At 32.0% G+C, this 21,761-nt stretch overlaps 1 protein-coding gene across 5 annotated transcripts; it reads right to left on the bottom strand.

The window, feature by feature from the left end:
• Positions 1-1,066: 1,066 nt before the first annotated feature.
• On the bottom strand, positions 1,067-20,398 carry LOC127253800 (transcription factor IBH1). 5 transcript variants are annotated; one of them, XM_051278570.1, is made up of 3 exons: positions 19,663-20,398; positions 4,964-5,034; positions 1,067-1,129 (listed from the first exon to the last, which is right to left on the bottom strand). In XM_051278570.1, exons 1-3 carry the CDS (start codon positions 20,071-20,073, stop codon positions 1,075-1,077), a joined length of 537 nt encoding a protein of 178 aa, XP_051134527.1. In that variant the 5' UTR covers positions 20,074-20,398; the 3' UTR covers positions 1,067-1,074. The 5 variants fall into 5 exon arrangements, with proteins under 5 accessions (XP_051134527.1, XP_051134526.1, XP_051134530.1 ...); XM_051278569.1 differs by lacking the exons at positions 1,067-1,129; positions 19,663-20,398 and adding an exon at positions 2,363-4,552 and having other exon boundaries at positions 4,964-4,987; XM_051278573.1 differs by lacking the exons at positions 1,067-1,129; positions 4,964-5,034 and adding an exon at positions 7,304-9,745.
• Between the last annotated feature and the right edge of the window lie 1,363 nt (positions 20,399-21,761).

Raw genomic sequence — 21,761 nt, 5'->3', positions numbered from 1 at the left:
GTAACACTCATAAATCATTTTATATATACATCAATTAAATATTCTCATAGGAGATTTAACATAATATGGAAATATGCCAAAAAGCCATGGCAATACAGCAACACTTTAAACTACAAATTCACAGTATATAAATAAATTGATTCATAAGCCAAAAAAATTTGGTATAACTGATGTTCGTTAAGTTTTATCACATCAACAATTCAACCCTTATCATCATGTTTGCTTCCAAAACAAAGTATTCCAAACTCACCTCCACACACCTAAACAACATAATGCCACCAAAAGCACCTTAGCAAAATGATGCATACTACATACAAAATGATAACCCAATATAGCAGCAACCCATCAATTTCTAATGACATGATCAATCCGAAAAAAGGATAAACACAACAAAACAAGACAAAGTGAGCAATCAAGCAAATCTACACAGATTATTTCTTTTGAGATCCTATTGCACAGGTTGTCTCGGCTTGTAAGAGAACCGCAAGGCTCGTAACCATAATGCAAGAGATGATCCGAGACGCTGATTAGAAGCCCGTAGACATGGCAAACCTATTGGAGCTTGGGAACTTTGTGGTTGGGTACCCTTTCTTCGCCTTTGAGAAGTTGTTTTCGGGGTGTTTAACTTTCGTGGCTGTTTTGATAGCTTCGCCTAGAAAGCTCAACTACATGAGACAAATTTATGTAGGAAAATAAACCAAAAATCGTTATTAGTGTAAATCAACAATGGACCTGCACAACACTTGGCTCAACATTAGTACATACATCAGCTGCAACTTCGGTACGGGCGGTTTGAGGAACATCGGGTATGCTATTTTGATGCCCCACCTGCCACAAAATTTATCTATTATTGTGTTGTAACAATAGAAAACTCCACAACTTAAATAATTTATGCATTGAATTTTTTAGTACCTGATCCATGGTCTGGGAAAAATTAGTCATATGTTGTGAACTGATGCGCTGTCTTTTTGCCCGACCTCCCTAAATGTTATTCAACTTCATGTAACTGGTAGAAAAATATTTATAAAAAACTGTAATGCATAATAAAACATTATTTATTTCATACCTCACCATTCACAGTATGACGACGATAAGAAGAAAATGAAGTTCTACAATCCTCATTTTGGCCCTACAAAGATAAATTAATTGATTAGTTGCACTAGACTAGATTATTGGCCTTAAAAGTTACAATACTCACCAGCCCGACAGTTTCATCGACTACTATGTTGCTTTGCATAGGATTATTGGCCCCACTATTGGTTGGATTTTCGGGTTGTGTCTACATAGAATTACAATTATTACCAAAAGTACGTAAATGTATTAGTACTATTAATCTAAAATTAAATTATTCCCTTATCAAACCTTGAATTGGGGTGTGGTGCATTCTTACAGCTCCTTTTATTATGCCCTTGTTGAAGGCATATAGCACATGTATGGGTTAAGCCTTTTCTTGAAGTTTTAGTTGAATCTTTCATATCATTTGCATCATGTCTGCGCACTTTTTTGGGCCTTCAAGCTCTTTTTTTTACAATAGGGGGAGCCACAATACCAAATTGAGACTTTTCATAGTCATGCATACTTGGTACAAGGCTGATCATGTGGTTGTACAGGTTGCTGTACAATTGCTTACTGAAGTAGGCATCCACAAACTCCAACGGATCTTGCCTATGCATATCTAGAGCAGAAATTGCATAGCAACACGGGTATCCAACCATTTGAAACATACCACATGTGCAACTTCTGGATTTCAAATGAACAACATGATTTGCTTGCCAGTGCATTATCTCGAATTTGTCCTCACCTGCCCAACTGGGGAAACAATTTCTACTCTCATTCCTTTGAACCTCAAATTTTTTCAAAATATTCGGACATACACAACTCTCAAATTTTTCAATTCCTTCATTTTTTACCTGAATTCGTGTCATGCATTTTCTTTTTATCCATTCAAACATCTCGATTATTGGAAGATCACGAGCAGACATAATATAATGGTTAAAAGACTCGCTGATGTTATTTACTAATGCATCGCACTTAGTTCTTGTAGGAAAAAAAGCTCTCGCCCACTGATGCTCGGGAATATCAACCAACCACTCAAAGGCATTCTTTGATTTATTCACCTTTGGATTGCATTTCAAGATCTCTTTCATTGTACGTTTGTGCTCGTTCAGATTGTAAGTCGAGGCAGCCTTCCAAAATAACCTTTTCAACTCCAGAACCTTATACTTCGTTTTGAAGTTATTGTGCATATGTCGCACACAGAAACGATGCTCGGCATTCGGTGCATGCGTAGCTACAGCCTCAATCAGACCTTTATGTCGATCAGATAAAAAAGACCACCGCCCATCATGTGCATCTTCAATATCTCAAAACAAAAAGTTCAAGAACCAATCCTAAGTATCAAATTTTTCGACCTCCACAAACGCCATAGCAATCGTGTAAATATTGTTATTCCCATCCATTCCGATCGCTGTTAAGAGCTGACCCTTGTATAGTCCTTTTAAAAAACAACCATCAAGTCCAATTATTGGCCTACACTCCACTTGAAATCCATTTGACAGTGGTTTCAAACATAAATACATCATCTGAAGCACCGGCGGAGATAGTTCTCGATCAACTTTCAAAATAGTTGAAGTACCAGGATTGTGTTTGCAAACTGTGTCACAGTAGTCATAGAGTCTATTATACTGCTCTTTCATATCACCCTTTAAAATCTCTATCGCATGTTGCTTTGCTCGGTACACCTTGTGTGTGCTTACATCAACTTCAACATCTCTTCTGATTTTCCTTCGCAAAGATTCTAAAGACTCCACAGGATTATCTTTCACGTAATTCTTAATCCTTTTTCCTAGATACCTGATGGAATAAACCAAAACAACATGCACTAAAATCATAACAGTAAGATCCCAGGATTAATATTTAATGGAACAACATAAAATTCTAATACCACACAATAAGTTGAAATCATATACAAATAATATCAGCACCCTATGGATCAGACTACAAAAATAACACCATAACCTTAAAAATCAGACTGTAAAAATAAGATCATAAGCATAAATCACAACATACTATAAAAGTTAGAACGTAACCAAAAATCAGACCATAAATATCATATCAAAACACTAGAAACACATAAAAAGTAACTATCAAATACATTTAAAATAGTTACCGAAAGTCAGCTTGTGAGTTTGTCGTCATATGTGCACATGTGTGTCTACCTTTTAGTGTTTTTATCTGAAATGTGGTCCCTCTCATGATTGAAGAAGCCCGAATAAACCATCCGCAACCTTTTTTGCAAGTAGTAGTCACGACATTCTTTTCTTTCTTAGGGTACTTCAAGTCCCACCCTTTTCTAACAGCCCAGTCCTTTAAAGTTTCATTGAATTTCTCCCTATTTGGAAATTTCATCCCTACGTCGAGATCATTTGTACCCATATCCATGTTTTCATCCCATTCGATATAACGAGGCCCCTCGGTTTCTTCATTAGACACCACATGTGCATCCAAATCCCCCTTTCTTTCTGAGTCCACATCACTGTACCATTCAGCTTCCTTATTCTTTATTCCTAATATGTCATCATTTACAGACTCTTGGTGATCTTTTCTTTTTGCATTATTTTTTTTCTCATTTCTTAATAATCGCAATTCCTTCATTAACTCTTTCATTCTTTCCCGTTCATTGTCTGGTTTTTCAACAAAAATATCATCTTCCAAAGGACCGTCAAAGCCATCATACATCCAAGATGGGTCATCCGAGTCAGTACCATCCCATTAAGTATTTGGATTTTCACTTTCAGCATCAGTGGCACCCCCACCACTCAATCCAGCAGCCACACCCTCATCCAAGTCCTCTCTTTCTGAACCAACTACATCACCTTCGGAAACCGTAACACCGTCTGTAAGTCCAACTGTTCCACAATTATCAACACCACAACCTTCATCGGCCTCCAAGACTCCCTCAGCCACCTCATTATCAATATCCCTCATATTATCCTTATAGTTACCAAAGACCATTACACGTTCCCAATTCTCCCACACTGCATCTCTAGTCCCATCATTTGCCATTTGTTGTTCTTGTGTCTTTTCATTATAGTGATATATCTCCTCTCTCTCTACATTACCCCCTCCTACATCATTACCCTCGTCAACAACCTCTGTGTCTTTCCAAGGCAAAAGTAAAACTTCATTGGACTTTCTAATTTCACTGCCTGATTTATCCAAACTCGTAAAGGGCCCTCTCAATTCCTCCACAAATATATGTATCACTGATTCATTCTTATATGTTCGCAGAAGGTTGATAATGTCAACATCGCTTCTGATGTACAACACGTTACTCTTCAATGTTTCACCCGGAAGAGAATAATAAAATTCTAAATTACTTCCCACCCCACCAGTCTTGACATACATATCAACTAATGTCCAATAATTAAACATATCCTTGTTGATATTTTCGAACTTAACCTTTCTACCTTCCACGTACTTACCAAATGGATACCAAATTAAATATCCATCCACCCATAAATAGACATCGAGAGAATTTGTCATCCACTATCTGCATGACCCACAACAATTATAAAAGAAAAAATGTCAATAAAGTAGTAGATAACCCTACATTCACGAATAAAGACAAAATAACTTTCAATACAATACTGAAAAAGACATAACACATGGACAAACATAACAATCATAACCCATGTGGAACTAAAGCAAAAAATTATCATTTTAAAATAATCAGCGCATAGCCCAAGAAGAACTTACGGGTCCCAAACATAAAAACAAATTGCGCACAACTTTCTTGAAACTATAATAATCCATAACTAATACGGGGCCTAGAAATATTGTTAAATTGAAATTCTTGACTACAAGTACTCAAATCCAAATGAAAACAAAAACCCTTTCATTCGTGACAAACAACAAATTGCGCGAACAAAAACAAAGTTGGATTGTATTAATCGATTCTTACCAGAAACTGTCGTCAGCGGACAAAGAGAATTGACTGGAAATGGCTACCTTCAGAGACGGATGAACAAAGAACTGTATGCACAACAAAGTTGAATTTCTGTCGGAGCCCTAATCGGTCAAGCTAGATTGAATCGAATTTGGGCGAGTTTGTTTTAATTTCATAATAAAAAAATAATACACAAATAAAATTTAAGTTTGTAAAGGGTAAAACGGTCATTTCTTATTTTTATTTAACGTTGTTAGTTTTAGTGGAGCGTAAGCATGTATTTTAAAACACAAGTGATTTTTAAAAGGTTTAACTAACATAGGGGATTTTATGCAAATATTTGATAACACAGGTGTAAGCGACGCAATTTACCCTTTTTTTAACTTAAAAGTATAATTTCAATAGTTATATTGGTTGGATGTAGTCACCCAGATCCCCTATTGATTAGGCCAAATACTATTTAACTCAATCAACATATATGTATATAATAAAAGTATACAACACATACTTACATGGTATGTTATAACATAGCATATCACTGTAAGGTAAAGATAGAATCGGCGGAGAAAGATTATGCGGAGTGGTGCCGTGGTAGCAAAGGAACAAAAGTCCATTTCATTACTAATAAAGTATTCTTTTGGCTCAGAAATTCGTGCCCCATTGATTATTTATTTAAAGAAATTGAAATAGAAACGTTAAATTTGATGTCTATTGCTTTTAATTTTTTTTAAAAAAAATTTAACCGCTAAAATAAGTGTCGATTAATTTATTTTTAAATAGTTAAAATACTTAATTTAGTACCTCTTATATTTACAGTCAATTGAAGATAAATATCTAAATTATCAAAAACTTCTTTAAAATTTCTCAATCTAATTTTTTTTTCCTAAAACTCCGTCTTCAGATAATTATATTTCTTTTAACTTCAAAGTTCTATTTTTACCCTCCTACAAAATACTAATTTACAAAATTATAACCTATTCAAAATCTTCAACATACGCGAATTCTCGTGCCCTGACTGGGTTTGTTTAACAGAAGCCACCACCGCTGTCATCGCTAACCGTTGTCGCCGTCACCACCTCGCCGTCTTCGCTAACCGTTGTCGCCGTCACCACCTCGCCGTCTTCGCCATTCACCTACTCCACCCACCCCCGCCCACAATTTATCACTGTCAAAAGTAAATGTGTGTTTTAAGTTAATGTTATTTTTTAATTTTAATTTTATTTTGTAGTATTATTTATTTATTTTTACTGTATTCTATTTATTTTTATTTATTCATATAGTTGTTTGATTTGATTATTTATGTTGAATATATTCAAAATGTTATCAAAATGTGTTTGTTTGTTTTCTTTATCTCGATTGTATTTTTCTGCATTGATAATAATTTTGTGTGTTTGTTAAATAGAATAGATTAGGTTTTTTTTTATGTTAAAAAATTTCAATTTGTTTAATACATATTGTCTTTTATTTGTAGGACTTCTATGGAGAAAGAAGATTGTAATCGAAGGAAAATAGAATAAATAGTTAATGATTATAGGGCAATCATTGCAATTCTGAGTGCTTCCAAGTCTTGTTAGTAGGGGTAAGTTTGGTGCATTGGTGGTATAGTGTTTATCATTGTATATCTTGTAAATATTTTGTTCTCGTTGATTAATTATTAGATCTAAATTTGTCACCGAATCTAGTAACAACTATGATATTACCTCTTAAAAAAATATGATGTTATAAGTTAAAAAGTCACAAATATCCACTCTTAAAATTTACTATGTTAAGAGGAAACACAATATGTTTCCGCTAAAAACAGCAGATATTAACCAAGAAAATACTTTTTTTTTTTTTGCGGAAACATGTTGTGTTTCTGCCAAAGACAGGTAGGTACAACTGCTATTGACGCATACCTATTTTTTAGGAACAACCAATTACATGTTGATGCCTATGTAGAACTTTGCACTTGTGTAGGTACAACTGTCTTCTATCGTAGGTACAACCTTCCGCATGCCATTTTTTTAAGAGATTTCACTGTCTTATCATGTTCGACCAATACTATATGTTCAAAGTATTTTTTTTCGTGTTCCATATGAAAGGTGACGATGGAAGTGGGTTTTGAGATTGTGTAGGCGCACTTGACAAAAAAAGGACGTTGTATTATCGGGAATAATTCTTAAAATTTCCGGAGTATGTGCTCCTTATTGAAATATATTTATGGTTTCATTTGAATACAATAAAACCCAAAAATATTAGTTTTGATATTGAAGTACATGTTTCTTCTAGTACATGTACGTGATTAGGAGGAGCCAAGTATAATGTGATTTTCTATATGGATACAACTTTGAGTTTGTGTAAGTACAACTTTCTTCTATTGTAGGTATAACATTCCACGTATTATTTTTTCAAGGTAGTTACACCGCCTTCTCGCACTCGATCAATAGTAGATGTTGAATATAGTTTCTTCTCGTGTCCCATGGGACAGGTTGCAACATAAGGGATTTTTTGGATTGTGAAGACGCATTTGGCATGAAAAAAGACGTTGTTTTGCCATGGATTTTTCTTATAATTTGTGGGATATATGATCCTTATTAAAGTATACGTACAATTGTATTTAAATACGATAAAAAAACCCAAAAATTTCAACTTTGATCTCGAAGTACAAGTTTCTTATAGTACATGTACAAATCTAGCGAGCGCTAAGTACATCTTGATTCCTATGAAAGTACAATTTTGACATTGTGTAGGTACAATTTTCTTCTATTGTAGGCACAATATTTCACGTATCATTTATTCGAGGTGGTTACAACATATATGTAATTATGTATATATTAATATATATAATTGTATATACAATACTTATAAATAACTTTTACCAATAAATATTTATTTACATATACATTTGCATTTACATTTATACTTGCCTAATATTTATAAACAACACCTATATATACAATTACAACATTTACATTTACATATATATTTACGCTTGGAATGAAAAATGACATTGTATTGTCGGGAACTTTTTTTATTATTTGTAGGATAAGTGCATCTTGTTGAAGTATACGTACAGTTGCATCCGAATACAGTGGAAAAATTTTAAAATATTGAATTTGATATCGAAGCATTAGTTTCCTCTAGTACAGATAGATGCCTAGAAAGGCCAAGTGCAACCTGGTACTTATCTAGGTACAATTTTGAGCTTGTGTAGATACAACTTCTTCTATTCTAGGCACAATCTTTCACATGCCATATTTTCAAAGCGGTTACAACATATATATACATTTATATTTACATTAATATATATAATACAATACTTATAAAAAAATTTTACGAATATATATTTATTTACATATACATATATATACATTTATAATTGACTAATATTTTTAAACAACACTTATCTATACATTTATATATACAATTACAATTTTTATATTTTTATCTATATATTTACACATTGCATGAAAAATGAAATTGTTTTGTCGAAAAATTTTCTTATAATTTGTGGAATATGTACATTTATATATACATTAACATATATAGGAAAAATTGCTCATAACTACTTTGTGGTTTCGAAACTCGGTGTAAATTCCCCCTTTACTTTAAAAATTATGTGGCGCCCCCTTATACTTTAACAAATGTTGCATGAAACCCCTCTGTGATTTCGAAACTCAGTATAAATATTCACTTTTACTTTAAAAGTTGCATGATATTCCCTTATACTTTAAAAAATATTGTATAAAATCCCCCACCATGCAAAATATATAGATGGAAAATCCTTTTCTTATCACACAAGGGAAGTTTCATAGCAGTGGGATTTTATGCAACGTTTTTTAAAGTATAAGAGAGTGCTATGCAATTTTGAAAGTACAAGGAGATTTTAGCTGAATTTTGAAACCACGGGGGAGTTATGAACAATTTTACCATATATATAATTGTATATACAATACATATAAAGAAATTTTACGAAAATCTCAAATCTAATCGTCGTCCGTCCATCCAAAAATTTTTTTAATGAATGGCATTTATAGTTCATAATTATAATTATTTTATTTTAGTGTTATTATTATTATTGGATCATTGTTTTTATAATAGTCAAAATATTGTTTATTTTTAACTGATGATAAATTTTGTACGTATGACCGTTTTTTGAATATATAATTAAAATAATTTTTACTTTTTTGAAATTTATTGTTATATTTGTTGGTGACATTATTTTGAAATATACATTTATTGTATATTTATAGTGCCCATAATTTAATTTTTGCTTAGGACCGTGAAAAAGTCCAAGACGGTCCTGCTAAAACCAATTGAAGACATGGTTGTTGGAAGTGTGTAATGTATTGCTATTGCTTATAGGATTTGTGAAGTGGAGAAAGTTCTAACCAGTGACGAGGAACTAGAAAACTAGAAGCTACCTGAGGGAGATCTCATTTTGTTAGTAATTGTTGGTATCAAGGTGCTTATAACAAGAAGGTGTAAAGTAGGGGATAGGTTTCGTTGAGGTGAATCAATGCATCATTCTTGATTATATAATCTTTTTTTTTTTTTATGTACTATTCAACATTTTCTTGTAGGCCTAGTATAACACATTTAAGTACCATATTTTAACATTTATGAAAGCATTATAGTGAATGTTTTCCAAAAATTATCCTAAAATGGCATAGCCAAGGTTTTGTGTGTTTTTCCAATTCTATATGTATTGTGAGCTTCCTAAAATGGTTGCTTTCCAATGTGAAGTATACCACTAGCGTGTAACTACCCAAGTTACCTACCAATTAGATGTCCTCAAGTTGAAGTTACTTGTTGAACCTGGATATAAAACAATGTCACAGGTAAGAAATTTGATCTTATTATTTACCAAGAAAGTGTTCGTAAGATGGAATCAGTGGCAAATCTTTTCCTATTGCAGGTTGTGTTGAACATATTGAAAGAAGAATGATTCATATAATTTTATAATGGTCTAGGGCTTTCTCTTATTGGGATTGCACCTTATATTGCAGGGAATTTTTGTATGTTTCACTACAAGAAAATATCATTTTTGTAACGTGGTTTTTTCTTCCCTAAATCCACTTTTTTCGTTATTGATGACATTAGAGACGAAATTATGGATGAACTTACGTTAGCTACATAAACGTTATGGACAGAATTTTGTTATAAATATACTATTTTTTTGTAGTGTTTGAATGTGGTCTAAATATCAGAGTGAAGAAGGCTCTCAGAGAAATACCAGAAGAGGACGGAAACATCCCTGGTAATAGCTCTGATATCTGCCATTGTTGCCACAGTTTTGTGTTTCCCTTTGGACACAATTAGACAGAAAATGTAGACTAGGGGTAGTCCTTATGCAATAGTTTGATGCCTTCCCAGGTAATAAGGGCAGCACTTTTGATAGAAAATGTTAAGTTTATCATGCATAGTCTTATATTTTATTATTGTATGGCATCAACTTTGGTGGAAAAAATATTTTAATTTTTTATTATGTTGGTGTCTCAGATTTTGGCGCCAAATGTTATATTTTATTTATTTTCTTGGTGCCAATGTATATTTGATTTTTCTTCTTTAGCGTCAATTTCGGTGCCTCAAAGTTTTTTCTAATTTTTTTCACAGGTTGTGGCCCCATTTTCGGTGCCTAGATTTTATATTTATATATATATTTCACTAAAAGTAGCGCCAACAAGCTTCTATTTTGGACTGGATAGCCGGTTCTAAGAAATAGGAGCCATGATTTCGTAACAGATGGAGGCCGTGATACATACCGCGTCATTTAGCTATTATATTATCGGCTTTGGCGTGGTTTCTTCTGCATCAATTTAACTTTTTTCTAGTGTTGAGATATTTTAAATATATAATTTTAGATTTAGTAGATTTATATTTAGATTTGGTCTTATCTATAGATTATATTACTTAGATTTGAGTCTATCGAGTCTGTTTTGTATTGTCATATATAGGCCCCTTATTTTGATAATCAATAAGACCATTTCACTATTTTCCCCAAAAATTTCTAACATGGTATCATAGCTAAATTCTCTCTGGGTACATCCATGACCCGTTATATCCCATATATATTTTTATATTTATTGATGTATTTACTTCTATCAACGATCATACTGTCATTTTCATGTCGTCTCCGTCTCTACTATTTCGATCTTCACTAACAGAGTTCTACTTTCAACTTTGACGCCGTTGAGAGTTCATTTTTTTACTTTAACTCTATTGAGAGTGAATGAGTTTTGTTTCCGTCTCTAACTCTGTTATGAGCGAGCGAGTCTTGTTTCCGACTCTAGTTCCATTGTGAACGAGTGAGTCATGTTTCCAACTCTAACGGTGTTGAATTCTGATTATGACTATGATTGAATGGATGACTACACCACTTTTTGTCAATGGCAACTTCAAGTTTGTTCGTGGAAGATCTCGGCTATATCTTTTTCGGTCACTTTTGACAAACTCAAGTTTGTTCAATCATATATTGAGTTTGGGGAGGGGTGTTAAAATATATTAAGAAGCAATACATTATATTTATGGTAGTTGTCTTATTTAAGAGATTCGTAGGATTCTTGTCTTATTTAGACGATTTGTATATCACTATAAATATGTACGTATTCTTATGATTTTAAAAAATGTTAAGATATTTTAAATATTCAATTTTAGATTTAGTAGATTTATATTTAGATTTGGTCTTATCTATAGATTATATTACTTAGATTTGAGTCTATCGAGTCTATTTTGTATTACTTATATATAAGCCCCTTATTTTAATAATCAATAATACAATTTCACTATGTTCTCCCAAAATTTCTCACATGGTATCAGAGCTAGATTTTCCAAAATCAAAACCCTAGCCATTGTCCGCCGTCCATCGCCGTTCTCTGGTCGACACCGCCCATACCATTGGAACAGCCATGTCCGGCGACCATGCCACCGAAAAATCTCAGCCAACGGCGGTGCGTGGGGCCTACACGCGCCTCCGATGCAAATAGTGGCGGAAAATACTTCCGTCGCTGTTGTCCTCGGCCGTGTGTGGCGGCGTGTCCGCCCTTTTTCTCCATTGTTTTTCGGCCGCAGCTTTCTGTTTTGGTTCCCTGTGTGGTTGGTTTTGTCATCGGAGTTGATTTTATTTTGCGACAGTTACCGGTTAGATTGTTCGATTTGGTTTCTTGATTTCGTGATTTATACCAGCGTGATTGGTTTTTTCATCGGAGTTGATTTTTCATGGCTTCCTCAATCCAAAATCACGTGACTCTCTTGCATTAGGTTCTTGTTTCCAATTCCTCTTCTGGTATGAAAAATTAGTGGTATTTTGATTCTGGTTGTTGCCATCATATGACACCTACACTTGGCTTCTTGAATGATGCGCATTATGTGTCTTCTTCATTGCCTATACATATTGCTAATGTGAGTCGCATGGATATCACTCATTCAGGATCTGTATCTCTACCATGTATATCTCTTTCTGATACTTACTGCATTTCTCAATTAACTTTAAATCTTGTATCAATTGGCCAACTAGTTGAGCAAGGACTTACTGTTACCTTTTCTTCTTCTGGCGTGCAGGTTTAGGATCCACGTACGGGTCAAATTCTTGGGACATGTCGAAAAGTGAGTCAACTATTTGAGGTACAATCTTCAAAACTTTCTCCAAATAATTTCTTTGCTGCCGCTACTCATACCCCTCTTAATACATTTTCTTCCCCCAGTCTTCAATGGCAACTTCGTATTGGTCATGCGTCTTTCTCTAAAATTTAGTCTCTCGTTAGTAAGGGTCATTTAGGTCCTACTCGTTTTGAGTAATTTGATTACTTACATTGTCATATGGGAAAACAACCAGCCTTATTTTTTTAAAAAAATATGTCGGTCGCAAGTAAACCATTTTTCTTAGTTCATTATGATATTTGGGGTCCTTCCCCTGTTCCTCTGTAGGTGGGTGTCATTATTATGTCATCTTCATAGATGATTACTCCTATTTTTTACATGGATATATTTTTTGAAACACCGTTCAGAATTACCTCAAACATACATTCAATTTGCTCAAATGGTTCAAACTCAATTTTCTCTCTGCTCAAGATACACTGATTCAACGTTCATGTCTATACACCTCTCAACAGAATGGTCGCGCTGAGCACAAACATTGTCATATTCTAGATATTGTTCGTGCATCCTTTTTATATATCTCTTGTCCTGATAGGTTCTGGAGAGAAACCACCCTCACTGCTATCTATACCATAAATCGTATTCCATCATTTGTTCTCCATAGTAGCACCCCTTTCGAGCATCTATATGGCCAGCCACCCGATTATATTATCCTTCGTCCCTTTGGTTGTGTCAGTTTTGTCGTTATCCCTCCGCATGAACGTTTCAAATTGGAACCTCGTGCGCGTATATGTTGTCGTCTTGGTTATGGGTCAGAGCATAAAGGTTATATGCTTTGGGATCCGGTTTCTAAATGGTTGTGTATATATTGTCATGTTATCTTTTGGGAGAGTGTCATGTTTTCCACCCTGTCTAAATTTCATGTCTCATCTATTCCCGGTTCACCTTCCTTCCTGTCGGCATGTCCTCCCTTATGTCATGATCCTGATCCTATGGCTTCATCACCGCCTTCGGATTCTGTTCCAGTTGAGGCTTCTGATCCACCTCCAGTTGAGGCTTCTGATCCACTTCCGACCTTGTCTCCAAATGTTGATCCGTCTGCAGACCCTGGACCTATCATACATCGTCGATCATATAGAGTAAGTCACTCACCTCCTTACTTGCGTGATTATCATTGTTACTCTACCATATTATCTCATCATGAGTCTAGGTCATTTCGTTAGCCGAGTGCTGATCCATTATGACAACAAGCTATGACTCAGGAATTGTAGGCTCTGGCAAAAACTCACACTTGGGATTTAGTGGATTTGACTTCTAGCAAGACACCTATTGGGTGCAGGTTGGTTTTCAAAATCAAGACTAATTCTGATGGTTCCATTGAGTGCTACAAGGCTGATCTGATGGCCAAAGGTTATTCCCAATAGTATGGAGTTGACTATGAGGAGACTTTTGCTCTGGTTGCCCGTCTCACTACTGTTCATTGTCTTCTTTCAGTTTTTGCTGCTTGTCAATGATCTCTTCTTCAGTTAGATGTCAATAATGCATTCTTACATGGCTCACCTTTTGAAGAAGTTTATATGACTTTCGCTCCAGGTTTATCGTCCTTTGGAAAGGTTTGTCGCTTACGTCGCGCTTTATATGGGTTGAAGCAGGACCCTCAGGCTTGGTATGGCACATTTAGTATTGCACTATTGGAGTTTGGTTTTACCACATGCGCTTACGACTCTGGCCTATTTCTTCGTCGTTCTCCATCTAGGATAATTATACTCTTGCTTTGTGTTGATGATATGTTTGTCATGGGAGATGATGCATCTGGTATTTCTGATCTACAAACATATCTTAGCCAAAAGTTTGAGATGAAGAGCTTGGGCTCCCTTCGTTACTTCTTGGGGCTTGAAGTCTCTGATTCTCCCTATGGTCTTTCTCTTTCAGGCTAAGTATGCCTCCGATCTCTTTGCTCGAGCTGGTCTCACAGACTGTCAGGTAGCCTCTACACCACTTGCCTATGAAGTTTGACTTAATCCTCATGATGGTTTTCTTCTTGATGACCCTACCCTCTATTGTCAACTTGTTGGGAGCTTAATCTACTTGACTATCACTCGACCAGATATCGCTCATGCAATTCATATTGTGAGTTAGTTCATGGTCGGTCCAAGGACCTTTCACCACTCTGCCGTCTTACATATTGTTCGTTATGTGAAAGGTACTGTCCTGCATGGTTTACACTTTTCCTCTCACTTGTCTTTGACTCTCAGCGGTTACTCTGATGCTGATTGGGCTGGTGATCCTACTGATCGTCGTTCAACCGCTGGTTTCTGCTTCTTCTTGGGTAATTTTCTCATCTTTTGGCGCAACAAGAAGCAGACTTTAGTTTCTCGATCGAGTGCCGAGTCCGAGTATCGCGCCCTTACTGACTTTACGTCAGAACTTCTATGGCTTCATCGATTACTCACTGATCTTGGTGTTCCTCAGTCATATTCTACGGCTCTTCACCGTGATAGTCAGAGTGCTATGAAGATGGCCCACAATGATACCTTTCACGAACGCACCAAGAATATTGAGCTTGACTGTCACTTCATTCGACAGCATGTCGTCAGTGCTTGTGTCCATCTCGTTTCGGTCTCCTCCGCAGATCAGACAACATATATCTTCACCAAATCTCTTCTTCTCAGCCGTTTCCGATCGCTCTTGCACAAACTCAATTTGGTTTCTACAGCACCCATTTGAGTTTTAGGGGGGGTATTGAGATATTTTAAATATTCGATTTTAGATTTAGTATATTTATATTTAGATTTGGTCTTACCTATATATTATATTATTTAGATTTGAGTCTATTGAGTCTGTTTTGTATTGTCTATATATAAGCCCCTTATTTTGATGATCAATAAGATAATTTCACTATTTTTCTCCAAAATTTCTAACATCTAATAGTGTATATTTGTTATAAATACTTTAAATTGTATACAATATACTTATGTTGTCTATTTCTTATTGTATACTATGTTAATCGGGCAAAATTCACCTCTTATATTGGTGATATAATGAACTAAACATACGTGTTATTCTAATAAAATATTTTTGAGACATTTTTTAGTTAATATTATAAAAAATATATCCTCACACAAAACATATAATATATACTTTATCAATAAAATAATAATAATTTAATAATATTTTTTTATATCCAAATAAAAAATATTACAAACTAAAACACAATAGAAACACAGTAAAACAAATATTTGTTTACTTGGAGTTTTTTTTTTTTCCCTCCTTGTTTAGGTAAATAGTAAGTGAATATTATGTACTCTCTCCGTCTCGGGGCAATTAACACCTTTGATTTGAGGTACAATATTTAAGATGATGGCAATTAACACCTTTGATTTGAGGTACAATATTTAAGATGATAAAGTATAATTAGTTGATAATAAAGAATTATAATATTATTTTTTATTTTTATGTGAGTGGTATTATTTATAGTTTTAAAATAAGTTTAATATATATAATTTTAAAAAATCTAGAATATGTATTTAAATATTTTAAAAATTATATCTCAATAAAATATGTAATATGAATATCACTTTGTAGAAAATAAAATTTTATATAATACAAATAAATAAAAAATATTATTTATTTATAATGAACATAAATGAATTTTTTCTAAAAGAGAGTTTTAAATAGTGATAAAAATATTCGTTTATTGAGAGAGATAGAAATAAAAGATATTGAGTGGTCACATGATATATGATGTTATATATTATAGATTTAATTAAATTAATTTATATTCATTAAATATTTTTTTAGTTACTAAGTTTTATCAAATATAAAAATGTATCAAATAAAGTGGAAAAGATAAAAAATAAAAAAATGGATCAATTATTTTGGAATAGATGAATATATATAATATACTTAGAAAAAAAAATGTAGATGAGTGTATTCATTCAAGAGTATGTAGGATTTTAGTGGATTTTTAAAATCTTAGTGTATTTTAAACTTTTAAAAGTATTTTTAAAATTTGATAATATTCAATTTAGATTTGCAAAAGTCTTTTAAAATTTAGAAGTATTTAATTTAGAATTTCTAAAAAAAATTAAAATTTAAAGGTATTCAATAATCTATAACTTTGAAAGTTTGTACAGTTTATTGGATTTCAATGAAAAATTATGAAAAAAATTGTATGATATGTATAAAATATCTCCCCGGAAATTTTGATAGATTTTTAAAATATTATTATTATATAAGTGATAGTATTATAATAATAATATTATTATTATTATTATTATATTTTAATAAAAATTAATAATTTAAAACTAAAATATACTATAAAATTATTATCAATGATTTTTTTTATAAATATGTGTTTTATATTATATATAGATATATAATATTAGAAGAATACTATTATTTTATCATAATAAATATGTATTACTGTCATCCTCTATTTTCAATTATCAAATACATTATATTGTCATTCAGGTGAAAGTAAATTAGATATTTATATTTTCTTCGTTGAACTGTTAATTTAAATTTATTTTTAAATTTTTCTTTCTAATTTTTTTTTTTAATTTCAATTACTTTTTGAAAAAACTCGTAAATCCTGCCCTTAATTTTATTTATATGTAAATAATAATAATAAATATAAATTAAAATAAATTTATATATTGAAATCAAGATTTTCCATCTCTCGACATGGAAAGTGAGAAATTTTTTCTTAGAGTAAATGATAACAAATAACGGAAGTTAATGCGTGTAAATGGATATTGCTAATATTATGTGGCAAATGAGGCTGAAGTATAATGGAAATAAAAATGAAGAGAATGAAGATGAAAATAATTATAATGATGAATAATAATGTATTTTTTTATAAAAACTAATATTTTTTTGTATTTTATTTAATAATTTGTATAGTCTTTTTTTTTTTTCTTACATATGTGTTTCGTATAAATTTTATGAAGTTATATAAATCAATGAAAAAATTATTCTACAATCCTATCAAATTTATATAAATTCATTACTAATCCAATCAAATTCATAAAAATTCATTTAAATTCATTAATAAAATTCACAAACTCTTAGAATTTAAAAAATTTACATAAATCCATAAATTTTTTAAAATTCAACAAATAAAATTCCAAATAAATACACCCTGTATTATAATAATAATAATAATAATAATAATAATAATAATAATCGTCATCATCATCATCTTATATAAGCAAACCCTTGGAAAACTGCAAGATGCCGGGGATTAATATGCATTACTGGAGCCCTTGTTATTAGCATTCGAAAAAACATAATTAAAAATTGCTAGTTTAGATGTTTGTAGTGTGTTTGTTTGGAGTTTGAATTTTGAGTTGGGATTTGAATAGTAAAATTTTGAATTTGAATAGTTGTATAATGTGATATAAATAGGTGTTGATGTGATATTTTGAATGTAAACTTGATTTTTAGTATAATATAAAAAATAAAAATTAGGTGTTTGATTTGATATTTTTAGGAGAAAAAAATGAGATGAATAATGTATTTGGGAAGAATCCACCAAACAAACACACCCCATGAAGAGAGCTGAATAACCATGCATGATCTGCGTTATTCATATTTGAAATTGCCAATATATTTACACCAGGTCTATGAAGAAAATTGCTTGAAAGCTTTTGCAGAAAGCAACACACACGAGTTTGTTTCTTTAACTCCAAACCCCAAGTTTTTTACTATTTGTACTATACGTTTCCAAAAAAAAAAATATACATTTTTTTCTCTCACAAAATATCTTATCAAACATTATTAATATCAAACTCAAACTAATTTTTTTCAAACTCAACAAAAAGAAACACAATAGTTGTGTGAGAAAAAAATATATTTTTTTCAAGAAACACATAATTCAAATAGTAAAATTTGAAAAATTTTGACTAAAGAAACAAATCCAGTCCAAACTCATATATATAATAATAATAATAATAATAATATATACTTTCTGAATTTTGGTTTGATTAATGGAAAATCCACAAATTCAACAAAAACCAAAAGACATTTATTATTACATATGCTTTTTCTAAAAAAAAAATAAATATCATTATACATATTCATTATTTTTATATTATCTACATATTTTTCTATACATCAAATAAAAAAAAAATATATCTCTTCAAACAAACACGCATCTATATATGTATATACATCATTGTAACTTAAGGTGCTTTTGTTCTTGTTTTTTTATTATTTGAAATAAAAAATTTCACCGTTTATTTGCAAAATTTACAATAAAAGTAAATTATTATTTTTTTCATAAATTATCACCTCAAAATAATATTTAAATAATAATTCAAATCACCATCTTAATTTCAAATTAAAATCAAACAAAATCTTAATTATTTTTTTGATCGGACAAAGCAATTATTCCCTCTATGATTTGTAGTTTTCTACGCCAAGAAAAGGCATACATATATAACCTGCAAGACAATTTATTTATTCTTTACACAAATACTAAGGGCATTATACATAAATCAAAAGGTTTGATCAATTTGGGGAACCAAAACACAGTGGGTTTGTTTACTTTTAAGATTTTCGGTTTTGGATTTTAGTTTTAAATAGTAAAATTTTGAATTGAAACAATTATTTTGAATATGTATTGATGTGATATTTTAAATATAAAACTAGATTTTAGTACTCCATCCGCACATTGAAATGTTACCATTATTTATTTCCGTCCGTCCCAAAACAGGGTTAATTGTACCAGCTATCTAACATAATAAATACACTTTCAACTTATAATATATTACACAAATGTAATTACTTTTATATTACACTGTACTAATATAGATATTTTTGTCTTTTTTACTACAATCCAATATAAAAAATTTATTTGAAAAAACAAACGTTGTTCTTCCACTGAGATTAGAAGGAGTATAATAAAATAAAATAAAATAAGTCTTTAATTTTATATTTTTAGGTGAAAAAAAAGAAAAGGTTTGAAATATAAAATCAAAAATCAAATGCTAGTAAAGACACCCATTGTTTTTTTTTATTCTTTCTTCTTCACACAAATACACAGACACAGAGATATTGAAATTTTGTTCAGAAATTGAAATTATTTATTTATTTGGGGTAGAGTAATGGTGAAGAATCGTAGTCATAACTTGTACCTGAGCTCTGAGGCAGTTTATGTAATGAACGGTTTCCTTCAGCAATCCGCAGGAATCCATGGCGTCGCCGCCGGGGACGAGTCGCCGGAGATGGTTTTCCCTGGGGTTTCCGCCGCCGGCGACGGCCACTATTTTTCTGCTATTGGCCAGGAATCGGTGGGGACTGCGGGTTCTGAGAAGGGCCCGGCTCCAGGCTCTCGTCGGTCCCACTGCCGACGCCATGGATGCGCAGGCGGCAGCTCTGATGGTATGATATCTTCTGTACTTGTCGACGGATCTCGATGTGTTGGTGGTGTTCAATCTGTTGATTGCTCGGAGGAATTTGATTGCAAATCTAATTTTGATGAAATTAGGGTTTGTGTGTGGGTTCTTCTTCTTCTTCTTCATGGTGCCTGCAGATCTCTTTTCCATGGATTAATTAATTGAATAGAAATATAATTAAAGGCTGATCGAAGGGTTTATTTAATTTGATGGATCAGTGATGAATGATGCTCCAAATTTTAGGGTTTTGCAGTTCTTGATACGTAGAGAGAGAGAGAGAATGAAGGAAGATTTGGTTTCTGACATAAAGGGTGCCTGTTTTGAAACTGCAGTTTCAGAGTTCTGACACACAAGATCTCCTTTTATAGCCAATAGTGAATTAATATTACGAATTTGAGAGAGAGAATAAGAAGAGAGAGAAACATATATAGAGAGAGAGAGGAATATTGGACAAAAGAAAGCTAAAGGATTTAAAAATTGGAGGTACCAACGAGACTGACTACTCAAAGTATCGAATATATATATATATATCTATATATATACATCAACAAAGTAATATATTCAAAATTTATGTGGAGTTAGTTCATTATAGACACAACTAAGGAGAGTTAGATTATGATAACAATGCATATTGGCGGAGGCTACTCACTATTAGACAACACATTATATTATTACAAACAGTACTGTATATGTTAATACTACCTCCGTCTCACATAATTTGTTTTTATTTTTTATTTTCGTCCGTCCCACATAATTTGTCCTTTCCTTTTTTGGAAAATTAATTATACACTTTAATAATATTTTAAAATTTAAAATTTAATTTTTTTTAATCTTAATTAAACTATTTACTTTATCTTAATCTTAATTTATAATTATTTTTACTAAATAATAATTATTTTTACTAATACATTTCTTAATTATTTACTAATTATACTTTACCTAAATTCTCGTGTCTACAGTAATAGACCCATATTACATGGGACGGAGGGAATATAATACAAATATATCACATTAACTAACAGCATATGCTATAATCTCATACAGTACATACAACAGTTGATTTTATCACATGACATACTTGTATACAACGCATTTATTATTATTAAAAAACAGTGCATAACCTTTATTAATACAATATTTATTGTGTGTAATACTAATATGTATTGTTTGTATATAGCGTGTTGATATGAAAAATCTACCATGTTGCTGATTTTTTCAAATCAACACTGTAACCATTCTTATGCATATTATTATTACTATTATTATTATTATGTTGAGTGTCTTGAAGCATAATTTTCATGGGGTTTAGAATAGAGGGTTTAATTGGAAAAGAAATGAGAAAACGACATAGGGTGGGGTTGGATAAGGGCAAACCACCATATGAACGCACATGCTTGCACTACCCCCCACTTGTTTTCCCGGCCCCGCCATTCAATTTTGTTTTGTTCCTATGATATATATATATATATATATACTGATCTATCTTAATTCAACCGGCTAGCTTATATATTCTATGTATCTCACCTTGGAGGAGTTCTTGCTCTCGCTCTCCCTACTCTCTCTACATACATACCTATCGAATATTGATGAATAGCATATATATTAAATGGTGTTGTCATTCACATGCTTCAGTTAATAGGGGTGTAAAGTATATATATATGTTCAATTATTGTTATTATTATTATTATTATTATTATTATTATTATTATCATCATCATCATCGTTGTTGTTTACCATAACTGTTATGGGTTAAATGTAACTATTTGGACTATCAGTCCGATTAAGTCTATATTAAGTGATATATTAATTTATTGGGCTTATATGTATTTAGTAAGTAC

The sequence above is a fragment of the Andrographis paniculata genome, unplaced genomic scaffold, assembly GCF_009805555.1.
Source record: "Andrographis paniculata isolate CXL003 unplaced genomic scaffold, ASM980555v1 Contig51END, whole genome shotgun sequence".
Classification (NCBI taxonomy): domain Eukaryota; kingdom Viridiplantae; phylum Streptophyta; class Magnoliopsida; order Lamiales; family Acanthaceae; genus Andrographis; species Andrographis paniculata.
The sequence above is the reverse complement of the archived record's forward strand: the minus strand, read 5'-3'. Positions and strand labels throughout refer to the sequence as shown.